The 16208-nt window shown below is 47.2% G+C and overlaps 1 protein-coding gene across 1 annotated transcript; it reads left to right on the forward strand.

The window, feature by feature from the left end:
* Positions 1-142: 142 nt before the first annotated feature.
* Positions 143-13317, forward strand: PLAGL2 (PLAG1 like zinc finger 2). Its single transcript, XM_054573899.1, has 3 exons — positions 143-205; positions 5568-5941; positions 9408-13317. The coding sequence occupies exons 2-3, from the start codon at positions 5682-5684 to the stop codon at positions 10636-10638; spliced, it is 1491 nt and encodes a 496-aa protein (XP_054429874.1). The 5' UTR covers positions 143-205; positions 5568-5681; the 3' UTR covers positions 10639-13317.
* Positions 13318-16208: the final 2891 nt, after the last annotated feature.

Here is a 16208-nt window from a genome sequence, read left to right on the forward strand (position 1 = left end):
CGCCCCGCTCCCGACGGTCCCCGCGCACCGCCCGCGCACCGCCCTGGCCGCTCTAGCCGGCGGGCGGGCGGGACCATAGAGAGTCCGCGGCACCGCCCCCTCCACGGCCCGAGCGCCCGCTCGCGCGGCTCCCACAATGCACCGTACAATGGCCCGACCGCCGCCACTACCGGGGCCTGAACGGGCCTGGCGGAGCCCGAGCGTGGTGAGTGCCGGCGAGGGCACCGGGGGACGGCGGGGAGCGGGGCGGGAGGCCGTCTCGCTGCGCTCGCGCGCCCGGCACCCGGAGCGGCGGAGCCCCTCTTCTTGGGCCCCTCGGCGCGGTCGTCCACACCCCCAACCGGGGCCCCCTCTGCGTCAGCCCGGGCCCAGATAGGCCCCAGGGTGACGAAAACTCTCCCCGGACCCGACACCTGGGGCCTGAGGGACGCTGAGAAACTCCACTGGTTCCCCCTCCCTTCCGAGACCTGCAGACGCAACCCTAAGGGTCCCCTACCCCCGACCCCGAGAGTCCCTGGAGACCCAGATAAGCTGCACCTGCTCCCTCCCCTCAGACACGCCTACCAGACCCACAGAGCCCCCTTCCCTGCTCCGGATAGTCCGCTCTTTACTCTTTTTCATATTCCGGAACCTCACAGTCCTTTTTTCAGGCTTCCCTCCAATACCTGGCTCTGGAGAACCCTAATAAGACCTATAGTTTCCTCCTCAGTGACTGTACTCCCTAACCTTAGATATTTCATCCGGATACCCATTTCCAGACTTTTAAAATTCGGGGAATATGTTTGTGGTTCTCTGGAACCTTTCAGTCCCTGTAATCCCCCAGTCTCTTTCTTTTTGGGGCGAGTGGGGTCCCTTAGAGATCCGTTAGCTTGCTTATGGTTCTTTGCCATACTTACCCTTTCTTCCTATACCTGCGATCTCCAGACCCACCCCTGAATTTGTTCCTTCCCCGGCAGCAGTCCACTCCCATCTCTCCCAGCCCCAGGGGAATGTAACCTTTCCCACCACACAGTGGGGTGGTCTAGAAGTTGCTGGAGGAACCAGATTGTTCCCTGCAAATCCAGTCCTGCACCATAGCCTCAGCCCGGCGGGGGCGGGGGTGGGGGGCGGGAGGGGGAAGAGGGTTATTGGGGCTTTAACCTACCAGTGTAGCTTGTCTCCTGGTTCGGGTGTTTTTGCATCTGTCAGTTTAGGACTGATAGAGAGGCTGGCCTTGGGTTTCTAATCTACCTCCCACCCCCCAAGGTGAGGCCACCAGATCGGGGCAGAGGTGGGGGTGGGTATCTATCAGGTTTTCTCTTCATGAAAGTGGGGCTGTAGTGAGTTGCAGCCCTTTTACCGAGGCCTCCTCAGGAGTGGGGGGCAGCAGGAACGAGAGGAAATAGCGAATCAAAGGCCACCCCTGAGAGGGTCCGTCTAAACTGACAGAACTAGCAGCCCAAGAGTAAATCCAACCCCTGGTAATCGAGTTTGATGTCCCTTGGAATGATGCAAATTACTGAGACTCCAACCTCTCTGTAATTTAATTCTCCTACCACTCGAGTGTGTGAGAGAGTGTGCGGGTGGCAGTGGGGGGGGGGGTGACTATTTTCATTCTTCTCACTGTTTTCCATCCAGTCAGTGTGTCTTTTGGATTTGTTTCTGGTGCGCAGGTCAGGACCGGGCTTTTTTTCTTTAAATCTATTTATAATTTTCCAGTTGCTATTTTGGGTTCTGCTTAAGGGAAGATTCTATCCACCCTAAGGAACGGGTTCCAGGGTGTGTTTCCTCTTCAGCAGGTGTTGAATTAAGTTCTTCAAATCCCCAAGTAGCTCTTAGGCAGGAGGGATAAAAGCTATTTTAGGGTAGTCACTGAAGTGGAGCTGTTAATCCTCTGTGGGTCTCTCTAGTTAAGAACACTTAGAGATTAACCCTTTCCTTGCTGCAGGAGGGCTATTTCTCAACAGTTTTTTGAGATGGTTCAGAGAATTCAAGTGTGGCAGCAGAAGGTGGGAATATGCAACTCAATACAAAGGCAAAGATAATGGCTGCCTTTTGTTGGGTATTTACAGCAGACCAGCCCTATGCTGAGCTCTTCGCATACCTGACTAACATAATCCTTACAACAAGCCTGTGAGGTAAGTATTTTTAGCTTTACATATGAGGAAACAGGCTAATAATGGAGAAAGAACGCAGTTTCTATAGAGATGATGTAACACCATAAAAACTAGTTGCATCAGAAGGCAGCAGGAATCATGGCTCACAACAGAGGACAAACAGACTGAGTAGGGAGCAATTTGTCCTTTCATCTGCTAAAGGTGGCCATACAGAGTTTTCAGCAGGCATTTGTATTTGGGGTATGGAGTCTTAATAATAGCAGAGATTCCTAAAGTGAGAGAGCTCTGGCCCAGGATATGGTATTGTAGGAAGGTAAAGACAGACTGATGAGAGGGGATGTCTGAGGGTTAATTGTGAGGAGAAAAGGGGAAGGTTGCGTTCTGGGGAGATGTTAGGAAGGGAAGGAAGCTGAGGTCTAAAGAGTAACATTAAAAGAGGGGGTGAGGTGCGGGGGGACAGAAGTACTACTCAGGCCCCACGTGGAAAAGAGGCAGACACAATTTAGATATCAGAGATAACACTGCATGTATTCACACATTTTCTGTATCAGATGCTTTCAAGAGAATTATTTCACTTAATCCTCCATGTGAATATTATAGGTAAGGATAATAAATCTCTTTTATTTTATTTTGAATTTTTATAAGCATTTATTTTAGCCAAACTGAGGACAGTGTTGGGAAGCAAGATCTCAAATGCTCCCAGTAAACCTCTCTTGTAGAAATTGATGAAACTGAGGTTCAGAGAAACAAAATAACCTGCCCATTGTTCCACAGCCAGTAAGTGGCCACTCTTCTGATAGCAAGTCCAAGGTTCTTTCCATGCTACCTCCCTCTTTAGATCAGGTGCCAGAAAGAATCTTAGGATGAAAATACACTGAGTAACACCAGTGACTGGGAGGGATTGATTGTGTTTGTTTTATGGGAACAGGTTCTGTCAGCTTCTCTGTAGTTAAAGTTAGCGTGTGAGACCAGAAGAGCAGCTTTGAAAGAAAAGAATTCTTTGACAGTTTTGTTGAGGAAGAAGTCTGAAGGAATAGGCCTGATAATGTGAGAGAAGCCTAGGAATTTTTCTGGATGAGAGGAGATTGCAGACAAAGGACAGAGCGAGAGAGACTAGATTCCCGAAAGGTTTCCTAAGGTAACACTAGCAGCTTTGGTTATCCAGTAGCCTTTCAGTGGCTGTAGGTAAGGACTTCCGCTGTGCCTTTTTAAAAGCATAGGGGGAATAGGATCAGGGTGTTGGCTGTTTTCTTTTTAAAGCCATAGCCCCATTAAATGCAGATCAAGGCAAGCACATGGCTGCTGCCTTCCTCCTTTGGTTCTGAGTACAACCTCGTGAGCTCTTAGCCACCACCAGCCTGTTTCCTAGAAGCCCATTACTCACTCTTTCAGTAGCAGCATACTAAACTGCTCAGTCTTGTTTGTGCTTGTTCAGGAGAATAGATGAGGTGGACGTGTGGGAGGCGGGGGATGTACTGTTCTCTTTCTGAGTTTGTGCGGAATTTCCAGGGCTATGCTCCCCTTTCACATTAGCCAGAGACGCAACTTGCTTCCCTCTGGCTGCCTGCCATTCCCAACTTTCCAGAGGTTGAGGTGCCTGATTTCAGACATCAAGGGGGAGCAGAATTTGACTTTGAAGGTAGGGGAAATCCCCTCCAAACTAGACTTTCAAACTTGTGCTTGCTCTCTACCCCATTCCAAGGTGCGTGGTAATCACTGGTGTTATAAACAGGTAATTCCACCCTTGTGATAAAGGAGGATACTTAATGAAAGCTAGACGTCAGAGGCCTTTGAGGTTTATAGTGAAGCAGGTAAAATATGCCTTGACTAGAAGGCTCAGGTGGGACTAGTTTTCAGTGCTACCTACGCTTCACCAGCATGTGACTTATGTAGAATGTAGCCAACCTTTGTGCAGATCTTTCTAGGCAAATCTCCACTTGTGATGGGGAAACGTTGATCATATTACATTGCAATGTTTCTTCAGCAAGTGGAATGGTTCCTGAACAGAGCGAAGCTCATGTTAATGATGAGCAAAGCTCTCCAGGGCATGAACCCAATGATCCTATCATCTTGTTCACAGCCAGTCTGTTGGGTGAATGGTCACTGTAAGCAGCAGGTGCTAGTGAGCTGAGCAAGCATTCTGTGGCCCACAGCTAGTTTGTGTGGTTAGAGACCTCCCCAGATTCTTTTGGACAGTTCCTCGATATCCCCTTTGCTCCTTTCATGTGGAGAAGTCTCGTAACCGTATTTTGTCATGACCTCTTCAGAGGGAGTCCCTGCTGTAGCAGGTTGCATTGTGATAGGTAATCTGTGACTAGTTTGTGAATGTGGGTCTCCTGTCCCACTTTTGAGATTCAGCTTGGTAACTCCCATCCACTTCCTCTGAGTTGATGTCAGGAAAGAAGTAGTATCACCTTGCTCCAGCCCCCCCTTTCTCTCCTCTTCTACTTAACAAAAGAAAGCATCAGACTTCAGGATAATGGCTCCGCACTCTGGAATTGCGATAAACCCATTTTACACCAGAACTTCTTGAGCCTAAGTTAAGCCTATGAGAATCAACTTACGTTTAACAACTAATATACTCATCTAAAAGAAAGTTGAGGGTCCTTTTCTAGATGCTAGGTGTATGGAGATGAAAGAGATAAGATCTGAGCTCTCAAAGAATCAGAGTTCAGTGGAAGAGACTACGTTCTAATGCACGTGTGTTGTTACCTGCTTGTAATGGAGAAATGCATGTGTGCTGTGAAGGGCTGTAGGAGGGGCCACTCAGCAGCCTGGGGCATTGGACAGGCTTTGCTAAGGAAGCATAGTCTGGACCTGAGACCAAGAGATTCAGAGAGATGGTAGAGGGCAGGGTGGGACCAGAAAGGATCAGGGGAGATGCTTAGTGTGCTATTGCCTCCTCAGATAGAACCTCTTGGTGTTGTGCCGCTAAGAAACACATCTGGCTCAGGAGGATGACTTTTCAGGGTGTAAATTTGCTAAATAAAGGCTGCTGCTGCTTTTCCTCTTTTGCCTTTTGGGCATTTTATTGCTCCTTAGCACCTCCATGAGAAGTAGAGTTGTGGAAAATAGTGGATGAGGGGGAGTTAGGGTTAAGAGGAAGAAGAGGAGGTGGACAAGTTTAGTGCAAAGAATGTCAAAGAGAAGTTAGAAGAGAAAGGTTGGAGTTTAGGGTTTTTATTTCCTCAGATTATCTTGCTTCCTGTTAGCCTAGCGGTACTAGTAATAATAGTAAGCTCTAAGCACTTATCAGGTGCCCAGCCTGTTACTGAATCCTTTATATTCATTATCATTTAATTCTTAGAGCATTCTTATGATTTAGGAGATTATTAACCTTATTTTGTAAATGAGGGAACAGCTCAGATAAGTAATTGGAAGGGCTGGGATTGGAACGGGGCTCTGTTTGCCTCCAGAGCCTCTGTTTCCATTGTATTGGACTCCCTAACACCAGGTATTCTGATATTTCAGGTGAAGAGATTGTTTTCTGAAGGCTGCGTTGGAGGCCGTGACAGAGCAGAGAGCCTGTGTGGAGCCGATGGGGAGGCTTTCTGAGTAACATGGCCCTTCGCCGTTAGCCTTGCCATGACCACATTTTTCACCAGCGTCCCCCCCTGGATTCAAGATGCAAAGCAGGAGGAGGAAGTGGGCTGGAAACTAGTTCCCAGACCTCGGGGCCGGGAGGTGGAGAGTCAAGTGAAGTGCCAATGCGAGATCTCGGGGACACCCTTCTCAAATGGGGAGAAGCTGAGACCTCACAGCCTCCCCCACCCAGAGCAGAGACCGTATAGCTGCCCTCAGCTGCACTGTGGCAAGGCTTTTGCCTCTAAGTATAAGCTGTATAGGTAGGTGACACTCCTATACCTCTTCCCGTCCTGAGGTTCCAGGAGGACAAAGCCAGAGAAACTCCACTGAGTGTGGCAAAAGAGTAGAGGTTAATTTTTCCAATAAGTATGTCCTGAACGCCAACCATTTGGGATCACATAGTGAAAAATGATGGTGGTGGGTTTTTGTTTTTAATCCTCACCCAAGGACTTTTCATTGCTTTTAGAGAGAGAAGAAGGGCAAGATAAAGAGAAATATTGATGTGAGAGAGAAACAATCGATCAGTTGCCTTCTCATATGTGCCCTAACTGGGAATCTAACTTGCACCCTGGGTATGTGCGCTGATCAGGAATCAAACCTGTGACCTTTTGGTCTATGGGACAATGCTTTAACCAACTCAGCCACACTAGCCAGGGCAATGGTGGTGGCTTTTATTCAAACACTAGAATATGATGGGTACCACTATCAGATAGCCATGAACAAACTATATTGAACATTTTTTTCTGTGCTACTTTCCCCTGTCCTGTAAGGTTATGGTGAAAATCTTGGCTAGAAATTAGGAATCAATCTTAGTATGTTAGGAGAAAAAGGAGTCACTGTGGCCCTATCTATAAGTTTTAAAGTGGGGGCTCAGAGTGGGGAAGTAACTTACCCAAGGTCACATAGTTTCTTAGGTCCTATAGTGCCTCTTCTACTGGACCAGCCTGTCACTCAGATTATTACTTTTGTGTCTGTAGAGTCCCTGGTATCCTCTGGGTCAATGTCCTTCATGAAACTTGTATGACCAAGAACCCTTGCTAAAGTGAAATGGAATGTGAAAGCCCTGGTATAAAGCAGATATGGCAGAGCAGCTTTGAAGAGAGGGGTCTGCTTAAAAGCAATTTTAATTTTATCCTTGCTTTTCTATCAGAGGAACACGAACATGCCCTTTACAAATGATATAGACTGCCTGACGCATAGTCTTTTCATCTATTCATCTATCAAACTAGTATTCATTGAGCTCCTGCTACACACCATGCACAGATAGATGGGAGCCTGGCCCTCCTTGAATTTACTGTCCTAATAGTGTAGACAGATAGCAAACAAGTAAATATATGAACAAGATAACCACAGAAAGCCTCAGTTCCTTGTCTGGAAAACAGTTGATAGGAAGGAACTAAAACAGGTAGCAGGGTATGTGACCAGGACTGCCCTCATGACAGTTCTGTGGTCCTCAGGAATGCTTTGATTCTGTGTGCTCCTGTGTCTTAGGTGGACTCCATTTGCAGCTGTCCTTTTAGATCTTTTTTTTTTTTTTTTTTTTTTGAAAATTTTTATGTGTTTTTTGAGTCACACTGATGAAAAGTGCTGGAGAGCTTGCTCTTAGATGACCTTAGGGACAGACTGGGTGTCACTGAGAGGCTTCAAGAAAGGTCCTAGTCTAGAAGGCAAGGCCCTGACTCCACCCATAGTCATTGTGTGATCCTAGGTGAGTTACTGAACCTCTTCAGGCTTTCGCCTCCTCACCTGCAAAATGAGGGAAGTGGACTGTGGATCACTCAGCACTTTGCTCTCATACATCATCATGTCAGTTACGTCCCAGGAGGTCAATAGTAACCTTATAGGTGTGAGCATGAGAGTAGCATGAGAATAATGGAATGTCTGATGCCCTTCAGATAGAAAGGATCACTGAGTGCTATACTAGAGACAGTGGTGGCATGCCTAAGTGAACCCTGTTCTCAAGGTCTGTGCTTAAATTTAGCGCCTGCCACTTACTCACTGGTGTGTGGGACTGCTCTATGCTTTAGCCTCTTATGGAAAACAAGGTTAATGACTCAACTCACACAGGGCCTGGCAAATGGTGGGCCCTGAAAGTCTTGGGGAGGCAATTATGAACGTATTATGGAGCTCTGGGTTGTAATTCTAGACTCTGAGCTGGTTTCCAGCCAGATGGGAGCAGGTAAACCAAGGGAAACGAGGGTGCTATAACATGAAAACTTTTCTTTTTTAAAGATTTATTTATTTTTAGAGAGAGGGGAAGAGAGGGTGAGAAACATCAGTGTGTGCACTCTTGTACACTCCCAACTGGGGACACGTTCTGCAACTGAGGCATGTCCCCTCACGGAATCAAACTGGTGACCATTTGGTTTGTAGGCCAGCACTCAAACCACTGCACCACACCAGCCAGGGCAAATGAAAATATTTTTTAAATGTTGCTAGTTTACATGGCAGACAGTTTAAATGGTAAAAATGGGCATACAGTGAAAAATGAATTGTTCTCACACTTGAAGTCACTGTTCTTTCCCCCAGAGGCAGCTGCGGGGGGAGAAGGGGAGTCACTTTCTTATGTGTCCTTGCTGAGACATTCAAACATGTATTCCCTTTTTATTTTAACAAGGGATTATATTACATACACTATACTGAACTTCCTTTTTTGACTCAGCCCCAGATCAGGAAGTTTAGATATATTTCACTTTCCCTTTATTTTGTCATTTAAAATTTTTTAAATACAATTTATTAAAAAGGAAATATATTCACATAATTTAAAATTAAAAAGATACCAAAAGATATGCAATGAAAATGCTCCATCACACCCATCAGCTGCATATTTCTTCTCCCCAAGGGCAACCAATGTTGTCAATTTCTTTTATATCCTTCCAGAAATGTTTAAAGCACATACATGCAAACTTTGATATGTTTCCCTCTCTTATATGCATAGTACCAGTCTGTATGCACTCTTCTGTCTTGTTGTTTTACACTTTCTATATTTTAGAAGCTTGTTTCCTGTAAGTACGTAGAAAGCTGCCTTTTTTTTTTTTTTTTTTGAAGACTTATTTATTTTTAGAGAGAGGGAAAAGGAGGGAGAAAGAGACAGAGAAAAACATTGATGCAAGAGAGAAACATCGATTGGTTGCCTCTCATATGTGCCCTCACCAGGGATCAAACTTGCAGTGCAGGCATATGCCCTGACCAGGAATTAAACTGGCAGCCTTTTGCTTTGCAGGATGATACCCAACCAACTGAGCCACATGGCTCAGGGCTGCCTTTTTGTTTTTAAAAAGCTGAGTCATAAAATAAGATCTTTAAGAAAAAAAAGTTGAGTTATTTTATAAATTTATCATAATTTATTTAAACAGTCTTCTCTTGGTGAACATTTAGATTATTCCTGATGTTTTGCTACAGTACACAATGCTGCAAAGAATAGCAGTACATATAGGGTGGGGCAGAAACAGGTTTACAGTTGTGAGTACATGGAACAGTTTACTTTTGTATTATTGGTTATTGTATTATTTTCCATATGAATAACTGTAAGCCTTCATTTGCTCCACCCTATGTGTGATTCTGCAGGTGGGCAAGGATATCTAGAACAGAGTTGGCATGGTATTCCACCCATTGCATTGCATCACCCTACCGTAATTTTTATATCTAGTTCCCTGTTAATAGTTACCTCAGTTGTCTGGCCAGCCCTTGGAATCTCATCTTTCTCCTCTACCATTTCTACCCCAGGCACATGGCCACCCACTCAGCCCAAAAACCACACCAGTGCATGTACTGTGATAAGATGTTTCACCGCAAGGACCATCTCCGGAACCACCTGCAGACCCATGACCCCAACAAGGAGGCTCTCCACTGTTCCGAATGCGGTAAGAATTATAATACGAAGCTGGGCTACCGGCGTCATCTGGCCATGCATGCCGCTAGCAGCGGTGACCTCAGCTGTAAGGTGTGCCTGCAGACCTTTGAGAGTACCCAGGCCCTGTTAGAGCACCTGAAGGCCCATTCACGCCGGGTAGCAGGGGGTGCCAAGGAGAAGAAGCACCCCTGTGACCACTGTGACCGGCGGTTCTATACTCGTAAGGATGTGCGGCGGCACCTGGTAGTGCACACAGGCCGGAAGGACTTCCTGTGCCAGTACTGTGCCCAGCGGTTTGGCCGCAAGGATCATCTGACACGGCATGTCAAGAAGAGCCACTCACAGGAGCTGCTCAAGATTAAGACAGAGCCAGTGGACATGTTAGGCCTTCTCAGCTGCAGCTCCACAGTCAGTGTGAAGGAAGAGCTGAGTCCTGTGCTGTGCATGGCCTCTCGGGACATGATGGGGCCCAAGGCCTTCCCAGGCATGTTACCCATGGGCATGTATGGCACCCACATCCCTACCATGCCCAGCGCGGGCATGCCACACTCCTTGGTGCATAACACGCTGCCCATGGGTATGAGCTACCCTCTGGAATCCTCACCTATCTCTTCTCCAGCTCAGCTTCCTCCAAAATACCAACTTGGATCTACCTCATACTTGCCCGACAAATTGCCCAAAGTGGAGGTGGATAGTTTTCTGGCGGAGCTTCCTGGAAGCCTGTCTCTCTCATCCGCTGAACCCCAGCCCGCCTCACCTCAGCCGGCGGCAGCTGCGGCCCTCCTAGATGAAGCACTGCTCACCAAGAGCCCCGCCAACCTCTCTGAGGCCCTCTGCGCTGCTAATGTGGACTTCTCCCACTTACTGGGCTTTCTTCCACTCAACCTGCCCTCGTGTAACCCACCTGGGGCCACGGGAGGCCTGGTCATGGGCTACTCCCAGGCTGAGGCACAGCCCCTGCTCACCACATTGCAAGCTCAGCCTCAAGATTCCCCGGGAGCTGGGGGACCTCTGAACTTTGGGCCCCTGCACTCCTTGCCTCCTGTCTTCACCTCTGGCCTGAGTACCACCACCCTGCCTCGTTTCCACCAGGCATTCCAGTAGCCCCCAAGGAGGCCCTCAGCTCAGTCTTGGACTCTGTCAGGGAGCTTCAGTACCCATCCCATCTGCATGCCCTGTAAACGCAGCTGAGCTCTCAGAGCTGGGTTCAAACAGAAAATATTCCAGTATCTGTATGGAGCACTTGGTTTGGGGGCTCAGGCTCCAGGATCAGTTCCAGGAGGAGCCTTGAGCCCCAACCCCATGAAAAGATCGCATACTATAGGACTTCAGGTATTTTTACTTTTACTTTTTTTAATCTGAATCGGGAGCCACACTTAGTCCTCTCTTTCTCCAAAGTGTCAGAACCTCCTCCTCTTTGGAGAATGGGGAGACCTGTTGGAGACACAGAGGGTTTCACTTTGGATGACCTCGAGAAAAATAGCTGAAGAAGCCCGCCTTCTGGTCCCAACCTGCCGACTCCATAGCAGTTGGTCAGGCCCTGCTGTAGAGGGTCACCTGGCTCCATCACCTGCTTCCAATGAACGGGCAGGAGAGAGGGCCTCTGTTCTTCCTCACCACCTCCATCCCACTTTTACCAGCACCTACATTTTCAGTCAGTGTTGTCCAGCAACGTTACTGTTTACACAGTCGCTTCAGACTCACCATTTCACCTCTCTTGCCGAGCTGTTAGCCTTAGAATGATTGCAGTGAACATTGTTTACACACCGTGAATTCATTCCCACCAGTCCATTCCAGTTGGCACCAGCTGGAACCTTTTGGTACCTGGTGTTAACCGGAGCCCTGTTTACAAGGCGGAGTCGGGTCTCGCTGACTTCTCTTCACTTGAGGTCATATTTTTCCCCTGTGGGGAAATAAACTGACTTTGGACTGCTTCAGTCTCTGCCATCTTCCATGACTGTGTCGTTCCTGCCTTCCTCAGCAGTGTCTGCAGGAGACAGGCAAGAAGATTGGAGCAGTTTCTCACAGGTCTGCAATTCTGTGTTTCTCCAAGTATATATCATGATCCCCTCATCCTACTTTTGAACTGGGGCGGGGAAGAAATGAAAGACATGCCCACTTCCATCACCTCCCCATCCCCTAACCCCAACCCTGAACATCATGAGCTGTTATCACTAGTCTTAGGAGGGACTTGGGTTCTAGACTGGTGTGAAAAGCAAAGGAGAGGGTGTGAACCCTCATTTGTCTCTCCTACCTGTCCATTTTCCAGGAAGTTGTAGAATCGTAGGAAGAGTTTTCAGGAAGTTGGGACTGGGCAGATCGATCGGTAAATCCTAATCTGTGGGTGCATCATTGCCTCCCACCAAACTTCTCTTACCCACAGTGTCCCTCTCTCTACTTTGCAGTTTCCTTGGACTCAGGGCCACTGTACATAGGCTTTTCTGCTCTCCATCAAAAAACTTCCACTTTCCTGTTGTGGCTTCCCCCAGTTTTGTCCCCAATACTCAGCAAGGTTTCTTGCAACAAATGATAAGTTCTTCTGACTTGTGGGGCTCTGCCAGAGACAGCACAGCCCTTGCCCAGCCAAACCTCATCCTTCATCTCAGTTCTGCATGGGCACTCTTCCCATTCATGGAAGGGAGGTAGCTCAGGGACCACCACTGTGGGATCCTTTTGAGATACTTCCACTCTTGATTCAGAAACACACTCCTACCTCTTTACTGTTAACTCCTACAGATGCAGCCAGCAGTCTCTGGGCACTTCTCTCGGTGTGTGCCTCGTGCTGGCTTCTCCACTAGGGTTTCAGGACAAACTACTGAGGAACTGCCTCAGTCTCCTCCTAGTCCTCTCCCCTCACCCTTCTGTCTAGAAATAACTTTGGTATATCGTCAGAAACTGAGCAGGTGCAAGACACAGGCTTCTGCTTCAGACCAGGCCAGTACTCTTTGTTTGAGGTGAAAGCCTTAAACTGTAGCTCCCTAGCCCTTGATTGGAAGCAATGTGGAGTGAATAAGCATGTTTTTGATTTAGGCAGGGTAGCTTGGGATACCTTTAAAAAAAACAAAACCAGATATAAAAATGTCTGGCAAAGTTAGAATCAGACTAGGTGATTTGCTTCTAAAAATTAGTTTCAGTGAGTCCCAGGGACTGATTAAAGTTTATTTTTAAAAGCGTCCGCCTTGGTACGCAGCCACCTCCTGCATGCTGTGCATGTTATTGGGACTCGTATTACAGGAAATGGTATGTGAGGATCCAAGCAGGACTCAGTGCTGCCATTCTCCTTGTCTCTGGTCTTCATCACTAGACCCAGCAATCCTCCCCCTCCCTGTCACCTTCCGTACACCCTTTGTTTACAGAGGTAAATGGGCCTCTGGCCACAGGATATAGTCTCAGGCTGTTAGAGGAGACCCCTCCTCTTTGCCTTCTCTTTCCTGTCCCATCCTTGAATCCTCTCCATTAGTGATGTTGGGAAACTCACAGGACAGGCAGAGTGAATATTTAAAACCTTGTAACTGGAGCCTTGCCTTTCCTCTCCTTCCATCCTGCCCCTTTACCTCTTCCTTCAATGCCCTGACCACCCACAAGGAATTTCCCTATCACTGTGAACTTTGCTGGTGCAGAGGAACGTCTGCCTTCACCATTTTTTTTTTTTTTTTTTTTTTTTACCATAGCCACCCAGCTGTTTCTTAAACTTCCCTTTCCTTAATTAAAACAAACAAACAAAAAAGCCTTATTAGCCTGGTTGTTCAAAGAATAATAGCATATCCTACACTCAGTACCAAACCCACTTAGTACCCTTACTGAGGCCATGAGAGCCTGAGGGGCATCTGGCCAGGACAGGAGCCATGGCATGTGGCAGAGACCAAATAAGGACCAGGAAAAAGGGGTGTGATGTCCCCATTCCCCACCGTCTCTTCTAACTTCTGTCAGCAATGAGCTGCCCTGAATGGGGGCAGGCACTTCCCATCCTGCACAGTAGCTGGTCACAGCTGAGTGCAGTCCTGGAGGCCAGAGGATGGCATGCCCAACTCTGTCAGCACAAAGGGTCTGGGCACATCTTAAGGGGGTGAGAGATAGGGAAAGAAGCACCAATGAATTTTTTCCCCAACCTTTTACAAATGGCATTTTATTAATGGAAATCCGGGAAGCAGGTGTGATTACTTTTTTGCTCGTAGATATTGTCCTAAGTTGAAATTCCCCCACTGCCCTAAACTTTCCTCTAGTAGCCCTCTATCCTCCCTCCCTTCTTTTTGGTAGCTGTTTTTTCTACTCCCCTTTCCACCTCCCTTCTTATCTAGGAGCTATTTGTAAGCACGAAATTTTTTTAACAGTTTATATTGTACAGGATCAATATTTTGCTTTTTAACAAGGATATTTATGTAATAAACTTTGCCTTAGGCAGGTGTTGGCCAGAAAAATCCAGATTCCTCTGGGACCCCGCCCTGGCCTCTCCTGGAGCTCTGAACCTGCTGTGGAAGGAATTGGCTGTGACCTTCATCACTGGAGAGTAGGGTCTGAGGGCAGGGAAAAGGGTGTTCTAGTTCTGACAGGAGGAGCGCTCACCATGGTAACCTAGTGCCTCTGCGGAGGGGTTTGCAGGAAGTATTCCAGTCCGGTTTCTTCGGATTTAAGCTGACTTCCTTAGCTGATTCTCCCCATGTGCACCTCTCCACCTCTGAATATTCAGCACTAGAGCTCCTGAAACACCACTTCTTGCTCCCTTCCTTCCTCCCTCCCTCCCAGTGGTCAAGGCTTTGGAGCCACTCTTTCAAAACGCCAGATTATTTAAAGAGAAAAATACAAGACAAAAACCTTCTAGCACTTTGTAAACACAGTGAATAACCTCTTGGAGTATTTTTGGCTTTATATAAAACAAGGTTTTTAATTGTAAAATATAAGTGCCATTAGAAAATGCACAGGGCATATCTTTGTTAAAGTAGATTTTTCAATGTTTTACAGAATTACATTTTCAAAAAAAAGTTTTTATAATGAAGTTGTTTATTAAAAACTTCTGAATGATGTGTTTGGAAGTTGTGAACCTATCTGCTTGGGAAAGGGTTGGAGAGAGCCTGGGGAAGAACTGGAATCTACAAACATCTTTAGCATCCAAGGGAATGGTTAGTGTAGGACAGACAGTAACAACCTACACATTGGCACCTAGAAGCTTTGCACTTTGAAATAAGACCTTAATAGGATGGCTTTGAGGTAAGTGGCAACATACTATCACTTAATCTTGGATTCAGGGGTCAGAAAAACCAAATAGGCTTAATGAAATTTTATAGAACTGAAAATGCCAGATGTAGGTTAGTCTTTAGGTTAGGACTGATCCAGCAATTAAATGGTTGGTGTTGGCATTCCGAGTTCTCTCTGCCCTATCTTGTGCAGTTGTGACTTCATCCTCAGGGTGGACAAAGCGGCTTATCCTTTTGTGTAGGAGTAGAATGCTGCTGATTCCAGACCTGTTCATTCTCACAGTGCTGACCAGGGAGAAAAGGAAACCTTAACAGGCTTTCAGAAGAGAGCAGCCCCTTTATTCACAGAAGCCCCAGTAAGTATATCCTGTCTCACTGGTGTTGATGGGGTTCTGTGCTATCCCCAAACCAGTCACTATAAGCCAGTGATGACAGGGCCGAGACGGGAAAAACTGGTTTCTCAAAGGAAATTTGGGGTACTGTTCGGCACAGGAACAGATACTGATGGTCCAATAAAAATGTCAACCCTGCCCACCATGCACAGATGGTGACAGAGCTAGGCCCTGACCGTGTCTACACTTGGGCCTATCCATTAGTTTCTGACAAACTGTTGAGAGGCTGACATGGCTTGGCCATTCTCTAATAGAGATAGTTATCACTATCCTGGGCCCCATCCCTTGTGCTGATATCCTTCCATCCAGGGCTCAGGCTGAGCTTGATTTTCTGTGGTCTGGAGCCAGTGTCCATAGCCAAGCAGTATTAACTCTGGAGTCTAGCCCAGGAATCCATGGGACATTAACAAGTGTTAACGTAACAGGTGTTTTATGTTAAAAAAAAAAAAAAAGGCAGTGGGCTGCTCCGTCATCTCTCGGGCCTTCCATTTCCTTATGTTTGCTGTCCATCTCAGCGGGTCAGAGCTCTGGCTAGGGCCTCAAGGGAATCCGCCTTGACCTCTATGGGTGCATGCCCCGGGACGGGTCTGGGGGCTCAGAGCTCTTATCCATTGAGCCAGAGCAAGCTGAAGGCTTTCTGGAGGAGGCAGCAAGGAAGAACAGGGGCATAGGTGTACTGACCTTCACAGGCCACAAGTTCAGAAACCAAGACCACAGGAATGAAGAGGCATTTGTAGGATCAGGGATGTAAGGGATGGTCCATCCAGTCTCTTACTTAGCCAAGCAGAGAAAGACTGCACTTCAGGTTCGAGTTCACATTTGTCAAATGTCTGGTACAGAGAGCCAAGGGGAATCTCCTGAGCCTAGGACAAAGTGTCTACCTTTCAGCCTACCAGCCCAGAAGGGCCGAGCTGGTTTGGGGGAAACTAGGCGATGCACATTTGCTCTCTGGACAGAATTTGATACCTGTTGCCTCAGATCCTTTTACTCTGACCTTGTTTCTCCTTTCTTCACATATTTTGAGCACCTCCGTGTGCTCGTCAATTACCATCAACTGCGGCTCCTCCCAGTTTGAGTCCGGTTAGTCTGC

This window comes from Pteronotus mesoamericanus, unplaced genomic scaffold (assembly GCF_021234165.1).
Source record: "Pteronotus mesoamericanus isolate MK-2021 breed Mesoamerican mustached bat unplaced genomic scaffold, CSHL_Meso_final contig_25, whole genome shotgun sequence".
NCBI lineage: Eukaryota > Metazoa > Chordata > Mammalia > Chiroptera > Mormoopidae > Pteronotus > Pteronotus mesoamericanus.